The 20,265-nt window shown below is 39.9% G+C and overlaps 1 protein-coding gene across 1 annotated transcript in view; it reads right to left on the bottom strand.

Annotated features, from left to right (window-relative positions):
* Positions 1 to 20,265, bottom strand: part of NAALADL2 (N-acetylated alpha-linked acidic dipeptidase like 2) — a 711,495-nt gene that overhangs the window by 471,337 nt on the left and 219,893 nt on the right. Inside the window, exon 2 of the mRNA XM_063442690.1 lies at positions 14,723 to 15,221. Within this exon, the coding sequence (XP_063298760.1) occupies positions 14,723 to 15,221 (499 nt within the window). The remainder of the gene's footprint in view (positions 1 to 14,722; positions 15,222 to 20,265) is intronic.

Below are 20,265 nucleotides of genomic sequence, written 5' to 3'. Positions count from 1 at the left end.
CAGACGTACATAGTACATCCATGGTCGCAAAGGGGATATACATATATATATATATATATATATATATATATATATATATATATATATAATTTCATTCTAAGTGTATTTTGATATATATATATATATATTTGTGCTCGGAATTTAATACGTAATGGATAGTATCTGAAAGGGCAAAGTTGGTTGTGGTGTGCCGAAACCAATGTACGAGTGGGCCTGTAAATAAAAGAGGGCCCACCAAGGAGAATGTAATGATAACAGGGTGTAGGTGGGTGGGGACAATCAACTGAAATGGCAGAGGTGAGTAGGGGCTGGGAGTTTAAGTAGGGGACTTACTCCTCCCACAAATTCCTAATGGCCCCAATGGTCTTTCTACTTGTGCTCGGAATTTAATATGAATTTAATACGTAATGGATAGTATCTGAAAGGGAAAAGTTGGTTGTGGTGTGCCAAAACCAACGTACGAGTGGGCCTGTAAATAAAAGAGGGCAAAAGAGAAGTTCGAGAAAATACACACTTTATTACATAACCAAGTTCCTGGAAGCTTGACGAAGCTCTTTCTCCGGTCGTGGTATATATGTATGGTATATAGAGGATTTCCAATGACCCAGTCTCTTGATGATGTGGACCGGGGTGTTTGTGCTAGAGGCTGATGAGGCGGCTCCTATGCGGAAGGAGTGCCCAGAGAATGAAGCCGGATGGTAACCCAGTTTAGCTAGTAGTGTTCTGACGTGTGTTGTGAATTTAGCCGTGGTGAGCGGATGCCCTTGTAGTGATAAGAGCGGAGAGTCTGGTAAGTGCGCGTGATGGGTTGACCGTAGGTGGTCTAGTGCCTTGACCGGACACCAGGCATTATCAGTAGGGAAGAGAGGAATTATGGTGGGGTGTTGTGAATCATTAGTTTTAGTTGATGGGATCGTAAGTAGGTAGTGATCCTCCACCTTTGTGAGGTGTGATGTTTTTAGGCTGTGCGTGATATCTCCTTGACAAACAACGGTGAACTCTCTGGCTCTGAGAAAACCGTAGAAATCAAGATAAATAGCCAATTTGATCACCAGGTTTGTGTTGGGATCGAACGGAGATTCGTCAAGGAGATTGCTAAGTGATCTAAAGATAGGCCCATCTATAGGTAGTCCTGTGTTGGTGAGTGGAACTGAAACCTTTAATATACCTTTCAAGACCTTTTTAATGGGATATGATGACAAGAAGGGGGTGTTGTTAGGAAAATTGGTGAGGCTATGGTGCTGAACCCCGGTGAGGTAAAGTTTAATGGTGTTGTGAGAAAGTTTAAGATGTAAGTGGCAGAAACAGGCAAAAGCCACCATGGATAGTGCTTGGTGAGTGAGAGTCCTAGCGTGATGCATTAGTGTGCTCAATCCAGGATTAGTTTGTGAAATTGTGCTGTCCTGGATGGCTGGTGGTGAGCCGTAGGGAGTGCCTGGGAGAATACCTGGAATTGAGAGCAAGAAAGAGTATCAGCAGCCATGTTGTGGATACCCGGGATGTGAAAACAAACTAAGTGAAACTGGACGGTTGCTGCCAGCCAGGTCAACTTGCGAATCAGCCGCATGATGGTCAGGGACGATGAGCGCCCCTTGTTAATGATTTTGCAAGCTGCCGAGTTGTCAGAGTAGCATTTTACTACCTTGCCGGACCAGAAATGACCCCAGGTGTGTGCGGCCGCCACAATGGGATAGATTTGGAATAGAGCTGAGGTCTCCCTGAATCCTGGCATCCGTCTCAGCGGGCCAGTGACCCCTGAACCAGTGGTTCCCAAAGATAACTGCGAAACCAGTGTTGGCTGCAGCGTCTGTGTAAATGATGGATGAAGAAATGGAGAGAGTGGGCATAAACATGGAGATACCGTTCCAATCTGCCAAAAACTTCCCCCATTTAGCTAAGTCAGCCTTGGCGTGGGGGTCCAATGAAACTGGGCAAGAGTCCGGTACCCCGTGGAGCAGGCAAAGAAGCCTGGATATAAAAGACCTTCCCTGCGGGATGATGCGCATGGCGAAGTTAAGGGATCCCAGAAGGGACTGAAGTTCCCTTCTGGTGCAAACATCATTCCGCAGGACCATGTATATCTCCCCTCTCAAGCGGGTCAGTTTGTCGTGGGGAAGGCTAGCTCAGAGGGTAACAGAGTCTAGCTCTATCCCCAAAAAGGTTAATTTAGTTGTGGGGCCGATTGTTTTTGATGGGGATAATGGTACACCAGGTGTGGAAAAAAGTGCTGTAGTACTGCTGATAGTGTTGGGTGTTTGTGCCCCTGGCTCTATCAGTAAGAAGTCGTCTAAGTAATGTATAATGGAGTGACACCTGAGGACGTTCAGAAGCAGCCAGCATAGTGTCTCAGCGAAGATATCAAACAGTTTGGGGCTGCTTCGAGAGCCGAAAGTGAGTCGTATGGAGAATTAGTACTTTTCTCGCCATTTAACACCGTGCAAGTGCCAGAGTGAGGGGTGCATGGGTAGTAATTTTGCTGAGCCAGGGGCGACTACCAGAAGAGATGATGGACTGTATGGTGTCGTTAATTGTTACATACTGAAGTGAGAATTTGTCTGCGGGTATGAGTGCGTTTATGCTGGGAACAAAAGAGGAGTGCGGTGCCGATAAATCAATAATTAGCCGATTTTATTAGAATATTTGTGTACTGCAACACCAATGGGGTTAGTGCGCCAGGAGGAAAAAGGTGAGGAGGTGAAGGGGCCGATCATGAAACAGTTGGCAATTTCAGAGGAAAGGAGAGTGTCTGTGGAAACTGGATCTTGGCATGCTGACAAGAGATTGGGACATTCCAGTGTGCCTGTGGGGATGGCTACGATACCCGTGAGAAAACCCTGTGTGAACCCAGTGGTCAGATATTCCACCAAGTGCCTGCTAGGGTGTGACCTTAGGTAAAAAAACAGGTTGTCGACATGATGTCGGTTAGTCATTTGTTGGGGGACAACCTGGCCCGGCACATGGTCTTGGTATGTGCCCTGAAGCATATGGAGCAGATGTGCAATAATCTACAGGCGCTGAAACTGCAGGAGCCTGCGTTGAAATTATTGCACACCTGTGCCTTGCCTAGAAAGGAGATGGGCCTACCCAGCTTGTCACGTAGACCACACGCTGGTTTGTTGTGAGGGGTGAAAGTGGGATGAGGGGTGGGAGTGGAGGTGGTAGGATCTGCTTTGGAAGGACATAAGTCTGCCGGATGGGATGTAGAGTTACATCCGGCGCAAGACGGGGGCCTGAGACCAGCGAAGTGGCGACAGAATAGTTCTGTATCCATCTGACACCAGTTAATTCTGACATTGAACTGTTTCAGATGGGTCGCCACCTTCGCTGATACTGACTTATGATAGTCGTAGAAAGAGGAGCCCCCGTACTTGATGCCTAGATCCACCACCTTGTGGAGGCAGAGTTCTAACTCCTCTCTTCTGTGGGGATTCACCGTGCAGATGACGTCACGGTATATCCCGAAGGCTATCACGAACTAGGGGATGGATAGTTTCTTGTTAAGCCTGGGGTCTCTAGTCTTAAGCACTACTGATATGTCCCCGTAATTGTATGCCCTGTTCTCCAGTATGTCCTGGGAAGCTATGAGCAGAGACATTAGACACACGTCCTACCCGTCTAAGATTTCTTTCCTGATAGAGTCTGGGACGGAGTGAGCTGGTGACTCGAAAGGTGATATAGCTGTGGCTGGTGCTGGAGAGGGGAGTATAGGGGGGCATGGTGGTACAGCAGGAACAGACGGGGTGGAGACTGGGAGGCCCGGGGTATTACCTGGGGAGGCGATGGCACTCTCCACCTTAGCCTGTTATTTAAAGTCTACAAGTTGGCCAAGATTGCTGCTAGGGTATCCTGGGTGGCCATGCCAGCGCTTGGTGGCTGTCCTTGAGAGCTAGTGCTTGGCCTAGGCTCAGGGGCTTGGTAGGTGAGCAGTCTGTAAAGTTCTGCTTTTCTAGCCCTGAGCCTAAGTTCAGCCGTAATTTTAGGAAAAGTCCATGCTCTCAAGGATGTGGGAGTTGAGGGGGTGAGATATTCGTCTGGAGACTCTGGTCTAATGGGGGTACACGGGATCTCTTCGGGCAACTCTTCGATGGGGGTTAGTTCTTGGGACATTCTAAAAATGATTTAGTGAATGAGATATTAGAAGGGGAGTAGGGGAACGGGAGGGATATGAGGGGGGGGTCTTTTTAGAAGAACTGGACTGTAATGCTAGTGCCGAAGCGAAAAACATAGCTGTGAATTGGTGATAGGTGAGGCCCTGCTAATGCCAAGTGGCGTCGAGAGGCTCTACCTATGATTTGGTTCAGGAAAATCATGGCCACAGACATGGTGGCGGGGTGTTGGCCTCTCTGTGACTGTAAAGAGATTCAAAACGTGTGGCCGTGACAGGTGAGGCCCTGACTATAGCCCTGTAGTTGGACAGGCGAGGCGTATAACTATGATTTGGGTGTGGGGCCGTACCTCCGTGTTGAGGTGGGAGATGGCCTTGCGGGACCGGATTTTCTTATAGGGTGAGCTAGGGCGGTAGCCTAGACCCTGTAGCCAGTTCACTTGTATACATAAGGTTGACTGGGAATTCTGGTGTAATGTGTGGATACTAACCTTGAAGAGGTTGTAATCGAGAACTGGAACCTTCTAGTATTTTAATGTAGCGAGTCTTGGCTCCTGCTGTCCTCGTAAAAGAAGCCTAAGGATTAAGACAGCTGTTGATGTATTTAGGCATAGCGTGGTGGCGTATGATTTGTAGTGAGGGTTGGCTGTTAGGAGCGCAACATGAGATCCTGAATTGAGGCATCTGAATGGTTAGTTTAAGACTGGGACGAGTTTACGTTATGGAGAGAGGCTGATTGAGGTAGTTTGGGGTAGTGATTGCCGTACATGAGTAAGGACGTAAGTACCTGGCGGTATGGCTGAGTACCGGGTTAGGTAGGTTGGGTGTTTTCTTGCCTGATGGCTATGACCATAGGCCTGGGTAGAAAAATGTAAAGAATTAACACACTGAGGGCGTAGGACCGTGAGTCAGTCGTAATGAATCGAGACCGCGTTAGGTCTTGTATGAAAAAGGTCCTGTAATGAGTAGAGAACTATACCTTGATTTGTAGTACAGGTACTATGATGAGCGTAACTGGTGTTATGCGTAGAAACCGGTGGAGGCCTAGAATAATACTGGAGCTATGGATTAAACCCATGAATATTTAATAATTAGCGAAGGCTGTGACAGTATGTTATAAATAACAAAAAATGTTTTACTGTGACAAGTCTAGAGTGCGTGTTGTATTGTGGCATAGACATGGATGAAACCAAAGTGAGTAAATACTATACCTGGGTTTGTAAATAAAAGAACTTGAATTTGTTAACTTTAAGCAGAAATGCAAGAAACCGAGGCAATCTGTGAAGCCAAAGAAATGTGACAGAGGCAGGATTAATGACTGCGAAACTTTAAGGAGAAGACGTAGTAAAATAAAATGTGGGATTTTACCAGAATTGCCCTAGAAGATAGTGTTAATAATTAATATATGTATGTAGTGTTTGTACAGGGTTGATGTGGAATTAAAGAATTCTGCCCTTTTTAGTTTGGTGTCAGGAGGAATCTATTTTTAATTGATAAATGACCGTTTAAACATACCGTATATACTCGAGTATAAGCCGAGTTTTTCAGCACATTTTTTGTGCTGAAAAACCCCAACTCGGCTTATACTCGAGTCAATAGTCTGTATTATGGCAATTTGCATTGCCATAATACAGACTGGGGGCTGTGGGGGCTGGCAGCGAGTGCTTACCTGTCCTGCAGCTCCTGTCAGCTCCCTCCTCCTCCGCGCCGTCCATTCAGCACCTCGGTCAGCTCCCAGTGTACGTCTCGCGGCTCTCGCGAGACTTACAGTGTGAGCTGACAGAAGAGTTGAACGGACGGCGCGGAGGAGAAGGGAGCTGACAGGAGCCGCAGGACAGGTAAGTTACAGCTCTGACAGCTCCCCTCTCCCCCCCACTGAACTACCAATGCTGGACCACCAGGGAAGGAGAGCCCCCCTCCCTGCCATTTATCAAGCAGGGAGGGGGAACGAAAAAAATATATAGTAATAATAAAAAATAAAAAAAATAATTAAATTAAATAATAAATAATAATAATAAATTAATAATAATTAAATTAAATAAAATAATAATAAATAATAATAAAAAATTTTTTTTTAAAAATTGCCCACCCCCACCAGGGCTCTGCAACACACACACACACCACTCATACACACACACACTGCACTCATACACACACGCTGCATTCATACACACACGCTGCACTCATACACACGCTGCACTCATACACACGCGCTGCATTCATACACACACGCTGCACTCATACACACACGCTGCACTCATACACACGCTGCACTCATACACACGCTGCACTCATACACAAGCTGCACTCATACACACGCTGCACTCATACACACACGCTGCATTCATACACACACGTTGCACTCATACACACATGCTGCACTCATACACACACGCTGCACTCATACACACACGCTGCACTCATACACACACTGCATTCATACACACACGCTGCACTCATACACACACGCTGCACTCATACACACACTGCATTCATACACTCACACTGCATTCATTATACACACACTGTAAATAAATATTCAATTAATATATTTTTTTAAGGATCTAATTTTATTTAGAAATTTACCAGTAGCTGCTGCATTTCCCACCCTAGTCTTATACTCGAGTCAATACGCTTTCCCAGTTTTTTGGGGTAAAATTAGGGGCCTCGGCTTATATTCGGGTCGGCTTATACTCGAGTATATACGGTAGTTTACTAACCACTTAGGTGTAGGAAAAAGAACCGATTACTAGTATAAAAAATGCTGAGGTTTTAATGTTTTAAACATAATTAAACCAGCAAACACAGTTTAGCAAAAGGTTGTAGTTTTAAACGGATTTAATAACTTATACTGACAGGTAGGTATAAACAGTTAATGACCTAACAGAAAGTATGTGCTTTTAAATGAATTTGTGTGAATGAAATGCTTTTATTATTAGAACGGGATCGGTAGATTTAGCCGTACGAGGGACCTGTTTAGGTAAAGTATAATGTGCGTTCATTTAATTCCCCACGAATAGCAAAATCATGAATTAGGTAAGTAGAAGGCAGCCAAAAAAAACAACTGATGTATTTTTGCCCTCACTCAGTCCTCACTTATAGGCAACACAAAAAGGGTTGGGTGCATACCTGGTCTAAACATGTATTGTTGTTAGGATCATGAGTGCTCCACATAGATGACCAGACCCACCATGTTTTCTGGGACACATATCATATATACACATTGATGGGCAGCACATGATCAGGATAGCCCTGTTATATGGAGAATTATTCAGAAGTAGGTGTATTAGATTGAGCAATTAGGCAATGAAGAGTCCAGTAGAATATGCATTATACATACTGCAGGACAACCCTTATCATGTGTTTTCATAAATATGACATTATATGTGTCCCTGTAAACACATTAGATCTGGTCACCCTGCACATAGGTAGCATATATGTCTACTCTAAATATTTATCCCTCAAGTATTATCCTTATTAGCCTCTTCCTTGTTGTTGAGATTATATAACAATCTCCTTAGATGTTGATTTCTTACTTGATATGTTAGCTGTTTTTTGCTGTTGTTTCTGTGTTCATTAGAAATTATTAAGTACAGTCCTTGTGAAGCCCTTCATGTTACTTCCTAGTATTATCAGACATTTTATACAGCACTTCCCACTACATTATATCAGTCTACAGTGATCATCAGATAAGCAGGTGGAATTAAGACTCTATCACCGGAACCTGAGGCAGTTATGAGCATATAATTGAAATGCTCAATGTATCTAAATCCACTACAGCACGCATTAAAGCAGTAAATAGTATTTAGCTTTTATAGTGTGTAATATTTTGCATTATTAAATGGTGAATATGTTTGTGAGGCCTACAAAAGCCTATAGAAAACTAAATTGGATAAAGAGATCTGCAGTAAGAAAATAAAAAAAATGTTGCCTCATTTTATTTTAAAAGAATGTATCCATTTTCAAAATGTTTACCCCAGATAAATTGTTAATTTAAGATTACGTAGTATTCAGAGGAAATTAGAACTGCTCTGTCAACTTATTTTTCTTTAAGTTTCCTGTTCCTTGTGCACCTTTTAAATAAAGGCAAGGAAGTGATTATAACTGTAGAGATATATTATCATCAGACTAGAAGATTTGTTTTGGGCAGAACGGAAATTAGGCTAAATTTGGTGTTCTGCAAATTTCCTGAATTCCAAACCTATGTGTACCCAAATTACGAAATTACCAAAACACAAAATGCTGAATATGTTCTAAACACCGCCAATTGTGCAAAAACAGTCATTTGATTTAGGGTTGAAAAAAAGATGATTGATACCTAGAGGACAATCACTAAATATTGATTTTATTCACAAATCAAGTGATAAATGAGCAATAGATAAAAAAAAAAAACAGTAGGTGCAGTAAAAATATATATTTGTATATTTATATATTACATACTTATTAACAAATATATAATATGTAAATACAGATTTGTTTACTGCTCCTCCAATTTTTTCCTCTATTGTACCTTCTACACGGATTGGCCTATTCTTGTTTCTTTTTGGTTTATTCTTTGTGTGTAATTTCCGAACCGACATTCGGTAGACATTTCTACTGGGACTTATCATTAATATATAGAATGCTTTGGTCAAGCTCACTAAAACTATGTTTTACAGAGAAAGTTTATCACTAAACTCTGAAATATGGCAAATTGAAAACAGAATTGTGAAATTTAGAACAGATGTATGCAAACTATTGCACAAGCATGACATGCAAGGTGCATTTGCACGGCATGAAAGGCTGCGGGACCCAAACAGACTGGGGAGATCTAACAGGGATCCAAGTGAGACTTATTATGATACCTGTGTTTAATAAGGGGTGAGGGGAGATAAGGCGTGGCCCTCAATTCACTTGTGAATTAGGAGGAAATTATCTCAGATTACTTCCTTCCAATGCTTAAAATAAGTAACTCTGCAAGAGGAGAGCAGCCTGGCACTGCCCTTGCCCTGACCAGCCAGGTAGCCATTGGGCCCTAGGGAAACCCCATCTGCTGCTAAATGGTAAGCAAAAAAGAGGATGGCTATAAAAACAGCATTGTCAGTGTGTTGGTGTAGTAGTTTGTGGGGCAATGTGTGTGTTTAGCAGTGTTATTTTGTGTATAGGAGTGTGTATGTGAGTCGTGTAGTGCCTGGCAGTGTAAATGTCAGTGTGTACTGGTGTGTGCATGTGTCTGGCAATGTGTATTGGTGGCTATGTGTGTATCCCATGACTGTGGCGAGAATGTATTTTTTGTGTGTGTCTGTGATTGCAAATGCAGCTTGTGCATCTATTCCCACGTAAAAAAGAAAATAAAGGGCTGCTTTCAGATTCTACTTTCACAAGGAATTACTGTCATGATTTGGGGAACCCAACACGCTAACACACACACACACAGAAAAGGTGCAGTACCGGACCTTAGAGTGGCCGGGCTAAGCACACACAGAATAGTCAGGAGACAAGCCGAGTAAGGGGAACCAGAAGACAGGATAACGAGAAACAAGCTGAGGTCAAAGGGTAGGAGAAAGTCACAAAGTCAGATTAACAAGCCAGAGAGTACATAACCAGAAACACAAGTTCAGTATCAATACTAGCAAGCAAAGACCACAACAGGGCAGGGAGGAACAGGAAAGGTAAGTATTTAAACCATCAGGTTAATTCTGATTGGATAATTTCCAATCAGAATTAACAATCACACGTGGGAGATATCTAAACCTCCCACTGTGATTGAGGCACTGTGCCTTTATCGTCGGGTCAGGTGACTGACCCCGGCATGTCATATCTTGGGCGGTCTCCCAGCGTGCAGAGTCATACATGCTGCCGCTGGGGGACGTGGAGGAAGACGCGGGCGGCATCCGAGGCTGGAGGGATGCCGCTCGCCGAGCCCACGTGGAGGATGGGACCGCGGATGGCTGGAGGGTGAGTACTGCGAGCGGAGTGCAGCCTCTCCTCGCAGCCGCCCACGGGATCCCGACAATTACCACTTAGACATTCTTAAGGATAAAGGTTCTCAGTTTGCATTCAGTGTTCTATCCTCTCTATCCTCTTAATAACACTTCATATACGCCTAATTTTTGCAGTATATTTTTGTCTCCCTCCCTTCTTGGCAACTTCCCATTAGTGATTATGTCGTGTTGGCCAGGAAATAGAAGAATTATTACGCATACTTACCAAAATGTTCATTTCCTGGACACTTCCATGGCAACAGATTTGTTACTTGATATTTCCTGTCCTGACTGTTGAGTGGAGATTTAACCCATTGCTGCTATGGAAATGGCTAGGAAAAATGAAATTCCGGTATGTGTGGGTTATGAATTTTCCTACTCATCACATCCCCAATAATTTTGGGAAACATAAATATGTATAACAAAATATGAGCTGTGCATATTTCAATATTTTTATTTTAATGTATTTCTTGCTTGATTTATTAAGAAAGTGGATCTTTTTACTATTGAAAAAGGTATTAGTGAAGTATTAAAAAAAACAGACGTTAAGCTTGGTCATAGGAGCCAAAAATGCTAAAAATTATTTATAATCAGACCAAAAAGGAATCACAAAAGTCAATGTAAGACAGCAGTATCTTAAGAGATTATCTAATATATAATGTGATTGTAATGAGTAAAATGTAGTTTTAACAATTTTACAATCACTGATTTAGTACAGAACATAATCCTGGGAAGAAAACCTCAATGTGAGTTATATTTAATTCTGCATTGAGGCAACTTACAATCAATACTGTAAATTAGTAACATAAAATAAAAAAAGAAAATGTAAAACTTATATCACGTGTTATTACAATTATATAATGTATCCATTGTTTTCTACATTTTCATGGGACTTCTGTTACTTTTTTTTATATTGAAATTTTATAAGCATATGCTGTTAATTTGTACATGCCAATACTATATAATATTTGAATATAGCACTATCTATACTAAACATGCATCTAAAGGTGTACATTGGCATCTTTTCAAATATATATGATTGGAGATATGTAAAGTACAATTTAGTTAGGCTGAGCTTGCACATTCTGCTCTGATAAGCAATTTTATTTAGAATGGCAATATCTCCCAAAAAAAGCTTTCCCAGCTGGAATGCTTCTAACCATTCTTGTGTAAAAACATTTTTAATACTATTATCTATTACGTAACAAATTAATGCCACCCATTGTATCTCTTTCATCCTGAGTTAAAAAATGTAAACATTGTAAACACTCCTGATTTTACAAGCCTTGATCACAATCTGTTGCTTGATAATTATCTACATGTTGATGACTGCCAATGAGCCATTAATTATTTTGACATAATCATATTTTTCCAATACTTTTAAATAACACTTATGACATTATTGGTTTGAGCTAAAATGGCATACTCCTCATGTTAAGTATTAATCCAAAGAAACTATACCAACAAACTAATCAAACTATTTTTAATTTATCAAAATCAAGTCAATAGGACTTCATAAATCAATAAACACAATGTTTGTATAATTTATTAACACCTCAAACATATTTGAATGAGTTTACTCATGAGAAGAATGAACACCACATTAGGCATGTGCATGGGGAAAATTTTCGGTTTGGTTTGGCATTTGGAAATTCCGGATTTTCGCAATTCGGGACTTCGGCAATTCGGCACTTCAAGACTTCGGAACTTAGGCAACTTCGGCACTTCGACACTTCGGAAATTCGGCAACTTCGGAACTTCGGCACTTCAGCACTTCGGAACTCCGGCACTTCAGCACTTCAGCACTTCGGAACTCGGCACTTCGACACTTCAAAATTTCGGAACTTCGGCATTTCGGAATTTCGGGACTTCGGAACCTCGGGACTTCTCTTGCAGCCGCTTGGTAGATAACTCCCTAATTCCCACGGTATTAGGGAGTTATCTACCAAAAGGCTGAAAGACCTAAATTGGTCTTTCAGCCAAATTTACAAATACTAAGTAAAAATTACTTAGTATTAGTAAATTTTGCCCCTACTCGCTATACCGCGAGTAGGGGCATGTCTAGTAAACAGTGAGCAGCCTGTGACTGCTCACTGTTTAAAAAAAATAAAAAATTTGGGCCCCCACCCCTGAGTGGCAGGTGGGGGCCCTAAAGTAAAATAATGGGGGGGGACCTATTGTCCTCCCCACTGTCTCCCACCCCCGAGTAGCGAAAAAAATAATCCTTCTTCACCCATGGAGGGCTCCGCGCAGACTGTTCTCTGCAGGGCGGGGCAAGGCTTATAAAGCCTTGCCCCGCCCAGCAATTAGGCTCAGAGCACTCTGATTGGTGGGTTTAAGCCATCCAATCAGAGTGCTCTGACAGGTAAATGCAGAGACTGACAGGTAAGTCTCTACATTTACCTGTCACAGCACTCTGAGTGGTTGGTTTCAAATCCACCAATCAGAGTGCTCTGTGTCATTTTATACAGCGTGGGAAAGTTCTTTGGAATTTTCAGGCTGCTCACTGTTTAATAGACATGCCCCTACTCGCGGTATAGCGGTAGGGGCATAATTTACTAATACCTAGTAATCTTTACTTAGTAGTAGTAAATTTGTCTGAAAGACCAATTTAGGTCTTTCAGCCTTTTAGTAGATAGCTCCCTAATACCGTGGGAATTAGGGAGTTATCTACTTATTCATTCCTGTCATTACTTTGACTGGCCAAGTAACTTACATTTTATATGAATGTATGTTACTTGATTGTTGTAAGTGTTGCAAATGCTTACAGCTGAATCCTGGCTATGTTTGTTTACTTTTTATTTAAAATTGTTTACAATGTAACATTCTTCTTCTTTCACTGGGCAAGTATATTAGTACTTAGGCAATACTATGCTTCGGAACTTTGACACTTCAGAACTTCGGCAACTTCGGCACTTCGACACTTCGGAAATTCGATAATTTCGGAACTTTGGGAGCTCGGCAATTCGGCACTTCGCAATTCGGCAATTCGGACATTTGGAAGTGCCTGAATGTCTGAATTGTCCGAAATTCGTCCGAATTCATATTCGGACCGAAACGAATTGCACGTCTACACCACATGTACAAGTTGATGACATGTGGAAGAAACATGATCAAACCTATGCTAATTATTTCTGGTTCATTAATAAATGAAACATACAAATAAGCACTCCCCAATCTGTGACTCAAATGTGATGCTCAGCTTTCTTTTTTTTTCTTTTTTATAAAAAAAATGCAAATTACATCACAATTCAGTTCCAACTGAGCAATCAGGGCACCTATTGCAAATGAGAAGAAATGATAAAAAATAATGTTTAATTTCTCTCTGTATGTGCTCACTTTGCTGTGTTCCAGGTGCTAGCAACAAAGCTGTAAGACAACACTCTGCTTATTTGAAACCTGATGGGTGTGCAGTCTCTGGGTTCACACCATTCCCACATACAGTGAATATAATAATAGAGCCAAAACACCAATATGTTTATGGAGTGTTAATTCTGCTAAGAAGGACCCATGTTGATGCTGGGAAACCCCCTGGCGGAATAAAGACACCACAGAACTATTTATTAGTGTTTTGATGTATTATTATATTCAATTCTAGGTGCTAAGGAGAGATCTTATAACAATAGCTGATAGACAGTCAAGAAGCACCCCGCTCCAGTATAATTCAATGTTAGCTCTACATTAAATGTTATGTTTCTTACCTCATAAATGAAGATTTGCTGAATATATGGGATTAGTAAACACAATGTTAAGTGACAGTTCTGCTTTAACTAAAAAACAATATTTTATGTCTGTGGTTTATGACTACTAGTGTGAAAATCGATGTAATACATTTGTATGACTGAATACACATTTTTTTTTAAAGAGAGATAGTTATGAGTATTACAGAAGGGTATTAAAGAAGAAACTATGTAACCCATTGAAAACAAACTATTTCAAATATATTTTGGGATAAGCAGATCGGATGCTCACCCTCAAGGAAATTCCAGAATGACTTAATATTCTATAGGAATATTTTGTGCAAGACTTTGTGTTTTATTAAAGTGTTGGCTTTATTAATCCTGTGAGGATTTATAAACAGAATTTTTTTTTCAAAAGAAAGTATTAGAGAAATAAGGCAAAATATATGGGTGCTCTTTAGTTAAAGGGACACTCCAGACCCCTAAAACACATTAGCTTGCTGAAAAGCTTTAGGTGTGAAGAATGTGCCCTATTTTTTCATTTTGCAAAATGTGCTGATTTAAAGAGAAATTCTCACTTTTATAAATTAAACTGGCTACACCCTCTGGCTTTCAAGCAGGGTCCTGTTACTTCCTTGTTTGGTTAGCTTATTTGCACTGAATTCACAAGGCAGCTATTGCCCAGAGTATCTGCCTTTCAAATACTTCTCATTCCGCTGCATTGGGAAGTCTGTGATTGAACAGTCCCATAAAGGCTGGGTGGGGTTAGAAGAGGAGGGCTTGCAATGGCTGCAGACAAGAGATGTACAGTTTTTGCATGATGGTTTTAGCTATAACTACAAATAAAAAAAATGCATAATTAAATAAATTTGTATTTATTTTGTATTTGGGTAGTGGAGTGTCCCTTTAACTATCATTTCACTAAACAATGAATTCATTTGAATTGTATCAACATTATTATAAATTGCACTTACTTGTAGTGTTTTTCTATATTTTCCTTTGAAACATTATTTATTATCTCACTAAGAAAATTGGTTTCACTTGAAGAAGCTGGTCCAATTTCTATAGAACAATTTGAGCTGTAAGAATTTCTGTTTGAAAAATGACCTATTAAAAATCCTGGAATAAATATAAAAAGAAATGTGCAAAAAAATTTGACAATAGTACAAACGTGCTTGGAGGATCTCTTGGGTTCTTGTTCAGTATAGTGTGAAAAATATTCAGGTTCTTCTTGCAAGCGTTGAAAACGTCCTTTGGGTGAAGTGGCTGGCTGAATGGATGTACTACTGTACACATGGTTGTGCTGGTTTGTACTAGGACTATGAGTAAAGTGATTTGTTTGGAATTGATCAGCCTCTTGCAATTCTGTTTCCATATCCCATTCTAGCTCTAATGGGGGCTGAATGTCATCACTCTCAATGTAAGGAAGGTCAGAGCCAGTCCATCCAAGTTTGCGATAGGTAAGTTCTTGCCCTGTAGAAAAAAAAAGATAAAGCATAAGAACATGGCACTTTCTAATCCAGAAGTAGTGACTTCTATATTCTGAGCTACTAATAGCTATATCATCTTATGTTTGTCTTTTTCCGAATTGTACAGTGCTGCGGAATATGTTGGCGCTTTATAAATGGCAGTAATAAATAAATAAGGCACCAAAAAAAAACCACGTTACATATACCTATCCTCTTTTATAAAAGATCAAAAACAACACACACTGTCAATTGTTTTATTAAAAGCATCCTTATCTCCACTGTAGCAGATTAGGTTAATTGCCTAGAAACAGTTAAAATGATGTAATTAATGACAATCATCTAAGCACAGCTTATTTTTGGGAAATTAAGTGACTATCATTACATCTCAATAGTGCACACTCAGGATACTGGGAAGTTTATAAAAATAAATTATCCGTAGAGCACAAAATTGCTGCAAGCATATATCAGTATATTACAGAAAAGCTGCAAAATAATTTCAAATGTCAAATTAAATATAGTTCCCCAAAAATAGTGTTTTTTTTTTTTGCAAAATTATAGATTCCAAAATTTATGACATGACAAATGCAAAAACTATTCAAACCTAAACATACAATATGAAAAGGTTCCATTGTTTAATTCATAGAAGGTTTATGAGCTCTCTTGATATTAATTGTAGAAAATTCTATTGTATTGCTATCAAAAACATAGAATTATGTTTTGCTGGGTCACATTTTCTCTTGCTGTACTGTATTTACAGATGGCCTTGACTGTTATAGAATAAAACAATCCATCTTTTGTCTAAATGTCAATCTTATTACAACTTTTTTTAACACGTTATTGTAATTGTCTAACATACATGATGTAGTTAAATAAGTAATATAGTATCCCATCACCTCCTCCAAGTTAAAACAAAAATGTATTGGTGCTTTTATGTAAAGCAGGTCTGTCACTTTGAAAAATTTGTTTTCAAATTAAACTTTCATTGTACCTCTATTTCTTTTTATTTATTTATTTATTTAAAAAAAAAATTAAATCTTTATTTTGTAGTGCACATAAGTACGAACAGACGTACATGCATTGTCACAACAGCATAGGCACATGATTCAATGCCGTACATAGTAGTATAAAGACATGGCAACTATAGACGATGCAGGCAGTTGTATCCAGCTAGAGAGTAGGACAGGAGTAGCAACAAATTGAAGAGATACAAGTGCAAACCTGTCGGCCTGTGGTACATCAGGACTTTCCTCTGGCCCCAGATCTGTCTGAGAGCCAGCATCATTAGTCTACAGACTTGGGAGTCCACTGGGATCAAGTCCTTCCCCTGGTCAGAGTAAGCAGAGGGTCGAGGTGGTAGGCACCTTTTATGTGAGCAATCTACCACTTGTGTTGCAGATGCCTGGAGGTGGTGCCTCCTTGAGCTCTCGGCTTAGACAAGCAGACTGTAGAATTTAACAGTGCTTGTGCAGTGTAAATACCTGGAGGGTTCTCTCTCCATCCCGGCAGCGCTCCTTCCCCAGATATTTCCCTCTCTGTGCAGCCCTCCGCTCTCTGCTGCGTTTTGAACAAGAATCGCTTGCAAAGACCTGTCCAATGCACTCCTTTCAAAGGCCTGCACGATGCACTCCTCGAAGAGGGCCCAAGATGCTGTGGTGACCATCTTGGAATGGTGTTCGGTCCACAAAGTAATATGCTTTTATGCACTGTCTCCAATTGGTGTGTAGTTGCTTAAGGTCGTAACACCAGTGGGGACCGGGATAACCCCCACTGGTCCGGGCCCAAAACAAGGAGTAAATGCGAGTGGTGAAGGAGCAGCCGTCTCCTCCAACCTGCTTGATGCTGTAGGCTTTCAAGGTAAGTTGAGCCGATCACTTGTTAGCTTTCCCCTGAAACTCTGTCAGATCATGGGTATGGTTGAGGCAATTATTGTAGATTAGTTTGCAAGTGAAAATTGTGTTACATGCTCCTGCAATATGTTGGTATTGGATTGCCAGCTGAGAGCTCCTGCTACACACGTTTGCCTCAGTTGGCTGTCAGGCCCGCTCCCTGTTTTTTTTTTGTTTTTTTTATTTACTTTTTTTTGTTTTGGAAGTATAGAGAATGAAAAGTACGGATTATGGGGAGCATGTTCTCTAGCAATTTTTGATAATGGGCTGAGCAAAGTTGCTTTTCAGTTGCTCAGCTTATTTATAAATAATCAAACTCAAAGAAAGGCAAATAGCAGACTTTATGAAGTCAGACATCAGGCTTGTCTAATTTATAAATAAATAAAAGATAGCGGCAATTGGGGAAGCATAATTACAATGCAAGGGGAAAAACGAAAACCAAAAGAAAAAAGAAATACAACAGTGTTTATTTCCGTAAAATTAAGATATTATAACTTGTTTTTTTGTTTTTTTACCAATCACAGGGTTTTCTTACACACTAGTGTCATTTAAAATGTTTATAGGGAAAGCAAACAATTATAGCAGAGCTGATTTAAAAGGGATGGAATTAGGTGAAGGTTGAAATAATGTTTGTCAGACAGCAACAAACTCAAAGTTGCTCAAAGCACCAATCACTGATTACTCAACAGCTTACCCATAGCTCAGTTAGTCTTTACATGTGCATATCTTGTTGGGGTTTTTAATTTTTAATTTTTTTTTTATTAAGGAAAAGCAGGAAAATTGGTGAAGGGGGGCAGCGGAACCATGGGACAAAAGTACAAAGGTACATTGTACTGAAAACATGATTATTACAGGTTCACTAACTGATGTTTATTAATATGAATCCTGCATACTAATAGTAAAATCATTCTTTAGGATATTATCATATTCCAGTTGTTCAAATCTATTTATCTCTTTAAGTTTTATTTGAAAACTTTCCCCTTTAAGAATAACTTATCTAGCTAAATCAACAGTCTATTTAAATACAGGGTGGTGCCTACTGATATGCTTTAATAGAGTGTCTTAAGTAATTATTTATTATGTGGAATAATATGCATTAACAAAAAATGATGACAAGAATTTTCATAAAAAGTTGGTCAATGCAAATCTGTTCCTTGAACTGTTATTGTGACTTAACAATTCATAACCTTTGTATTGAGGAAGGGACTACCTGCATTTAGTGGGAATACAACTATCATTAGCAAACTGAACATGTAACTCAGGGGGCATCCCCAAGCTTGACAAAGACCTCCTGCAAGGCCAAAACGTTTCTATATATTCTTCTGATAAATCTACTTTAACAATAAACCTTGAGTCTATCTTCTGTCTATCAGCTATAAAACTTGCCTGCTACTACTATTTTTAATTTTAAGCTATCTAGTAAAAACATTTTGGTTGGTTTATATGTAATGTGACTGCCAATTTCTATAAGAATGGCTGTTCAAATATAAATATAGTCACCAATGTGGCAAATATAAAAGATATTGTTGTTGTATGTTAGTGATTATCTCTTTCATGTTGTAAAAAAAAGTTATACAGTGTGAACACATCTTGACTATATAAAAAATCCACTTAATTTCTACACTCAACTTTAACCCCTTAAGGACAGGCGACAGATATATTCCGTCATGATTCCCTTTTATTCCAGAAGTTGTGTCATTAAGGGGTTAAGGTCCAATTCCATAAACCAACTGAATCAAATCCACTTCTTTTCTACACTGCAATTTTAAGGTGTAGACTGAAGATACTCCACCGGTTTTATTTTACTTTTGTTACTACAGTATTACTTTATTATAACAATGCTACAATTTTTACTTAAAGTTTACTACTGCAATATTGTGTACTTGCAGTTCCATGTAGATATTAATCATTTGGCTGATAGAATTTGGTTGGCAAATATTTAAACTGTATACAACAAATCTCTACTTTGCTCTACCACCCTCCCCCATCCCCCTATTGCTTGCCTGTCCAATCTGTAACCTCCCTCAAATAAGTGTGTATCTCAATTCCTTAGGCCCAATTCAACAAACCAACTGAATCAAATTCTCTTCATTTCTACACAGCTCATGGTCCTCTACCTTTTGTATTTGTCTCTTTATATTGTTCTGTCTTTCACCCCCCACCCCCCAAATGTAAAGCGCTGCGGAATATGTTGTCACTTTATAAATGCCTGTAATAATAAAATTAATGCAAAATACCAACAAAAAAAAATCCTTCCATCTGCAAAATTCTTCCACTAAAACAAAACAATATGTACAAACACCTACATTAACTGATGACAGAAGATATAAACCTGCATTCCTTGCATCTTTTATACCATGCCCCAGGAAAAATGTATTAGCAAACAAAAAGCTAAGGATAACTCACAAAAAGCAAACTATGTGCTGTATAAAATGTGAAAAGAGTCCAAGAGTGAATTGTCATGTTAGCATGTTCGTTCACAAAATGTATTGCCTAATATTCTTGTTATGTCTATTTTCTTGTGTAACAAATACTTGAGTTCTAAATTCACCCACTGTACAGCGGCAAAACCTGGTGGTGCTTTACAAATCTATAACTATTATAGATTGCATATTACATTGAGAATAGCACCTAGACATGTGTGATTCGTTTCATTCCGAATGTACATTCATGTGAATTTCATGCCATTCGGTCATTCGAATGCTTATGAATGTCCGAAGTTTCGAAGTGAAGACGTTCGGTAATTCGGAAGTGCCGAAGCTCCAAAGTTCTGAAGTAATTCAGATTTCTGAAACGTGGCAAAACAAGAGAGAGGAAGAGAAAATTACGTGAATGATGACAGGAATCTTGACCAATAAGCTAATTCCTTTTGTGCAATGACGTCATATCCTGTATGCGTCACATCTTGGCTGGCAGCAGACCCTGAAGGATGTGCTGTAAGAGCACAGTAAGTACTTTGCTCCCTCGATGCCTGGCATGGGATGTTTGTCCCATGCAGTCTCGCGCAGTCTCTACTGCGCATGACTGCATCAGACAAACATCCTTAGCCAATTATTATATAGGATATAAGTGGTAGACATGTGCAATTCATTTTGGTCCGAATGTACATTCGTAGGAATTTCATGCCATTCAGACATTTGGATGCAAATTTTTTGCCTATGC

Source organism: Pelobates fuscus, chromosome 2 (assembly GCF_036172605.1).
Source record: "Pelobates fuscus isolate aPelFus1 chromosome 2, aPelFus1.pri, whole genome shotgun sequence".
Taxonomy (NCBI): Eukaryota; Metazoa; Chordata; class Amphibia; order Anura; family Pelobatidae; genus Pelobates; species Pelobates fuscus.
The sequence above is the reverse complement of the archived record's forward strand: the minus strand, read 5'-3'. Positions and strand labels throughout refer to the sequence as shown.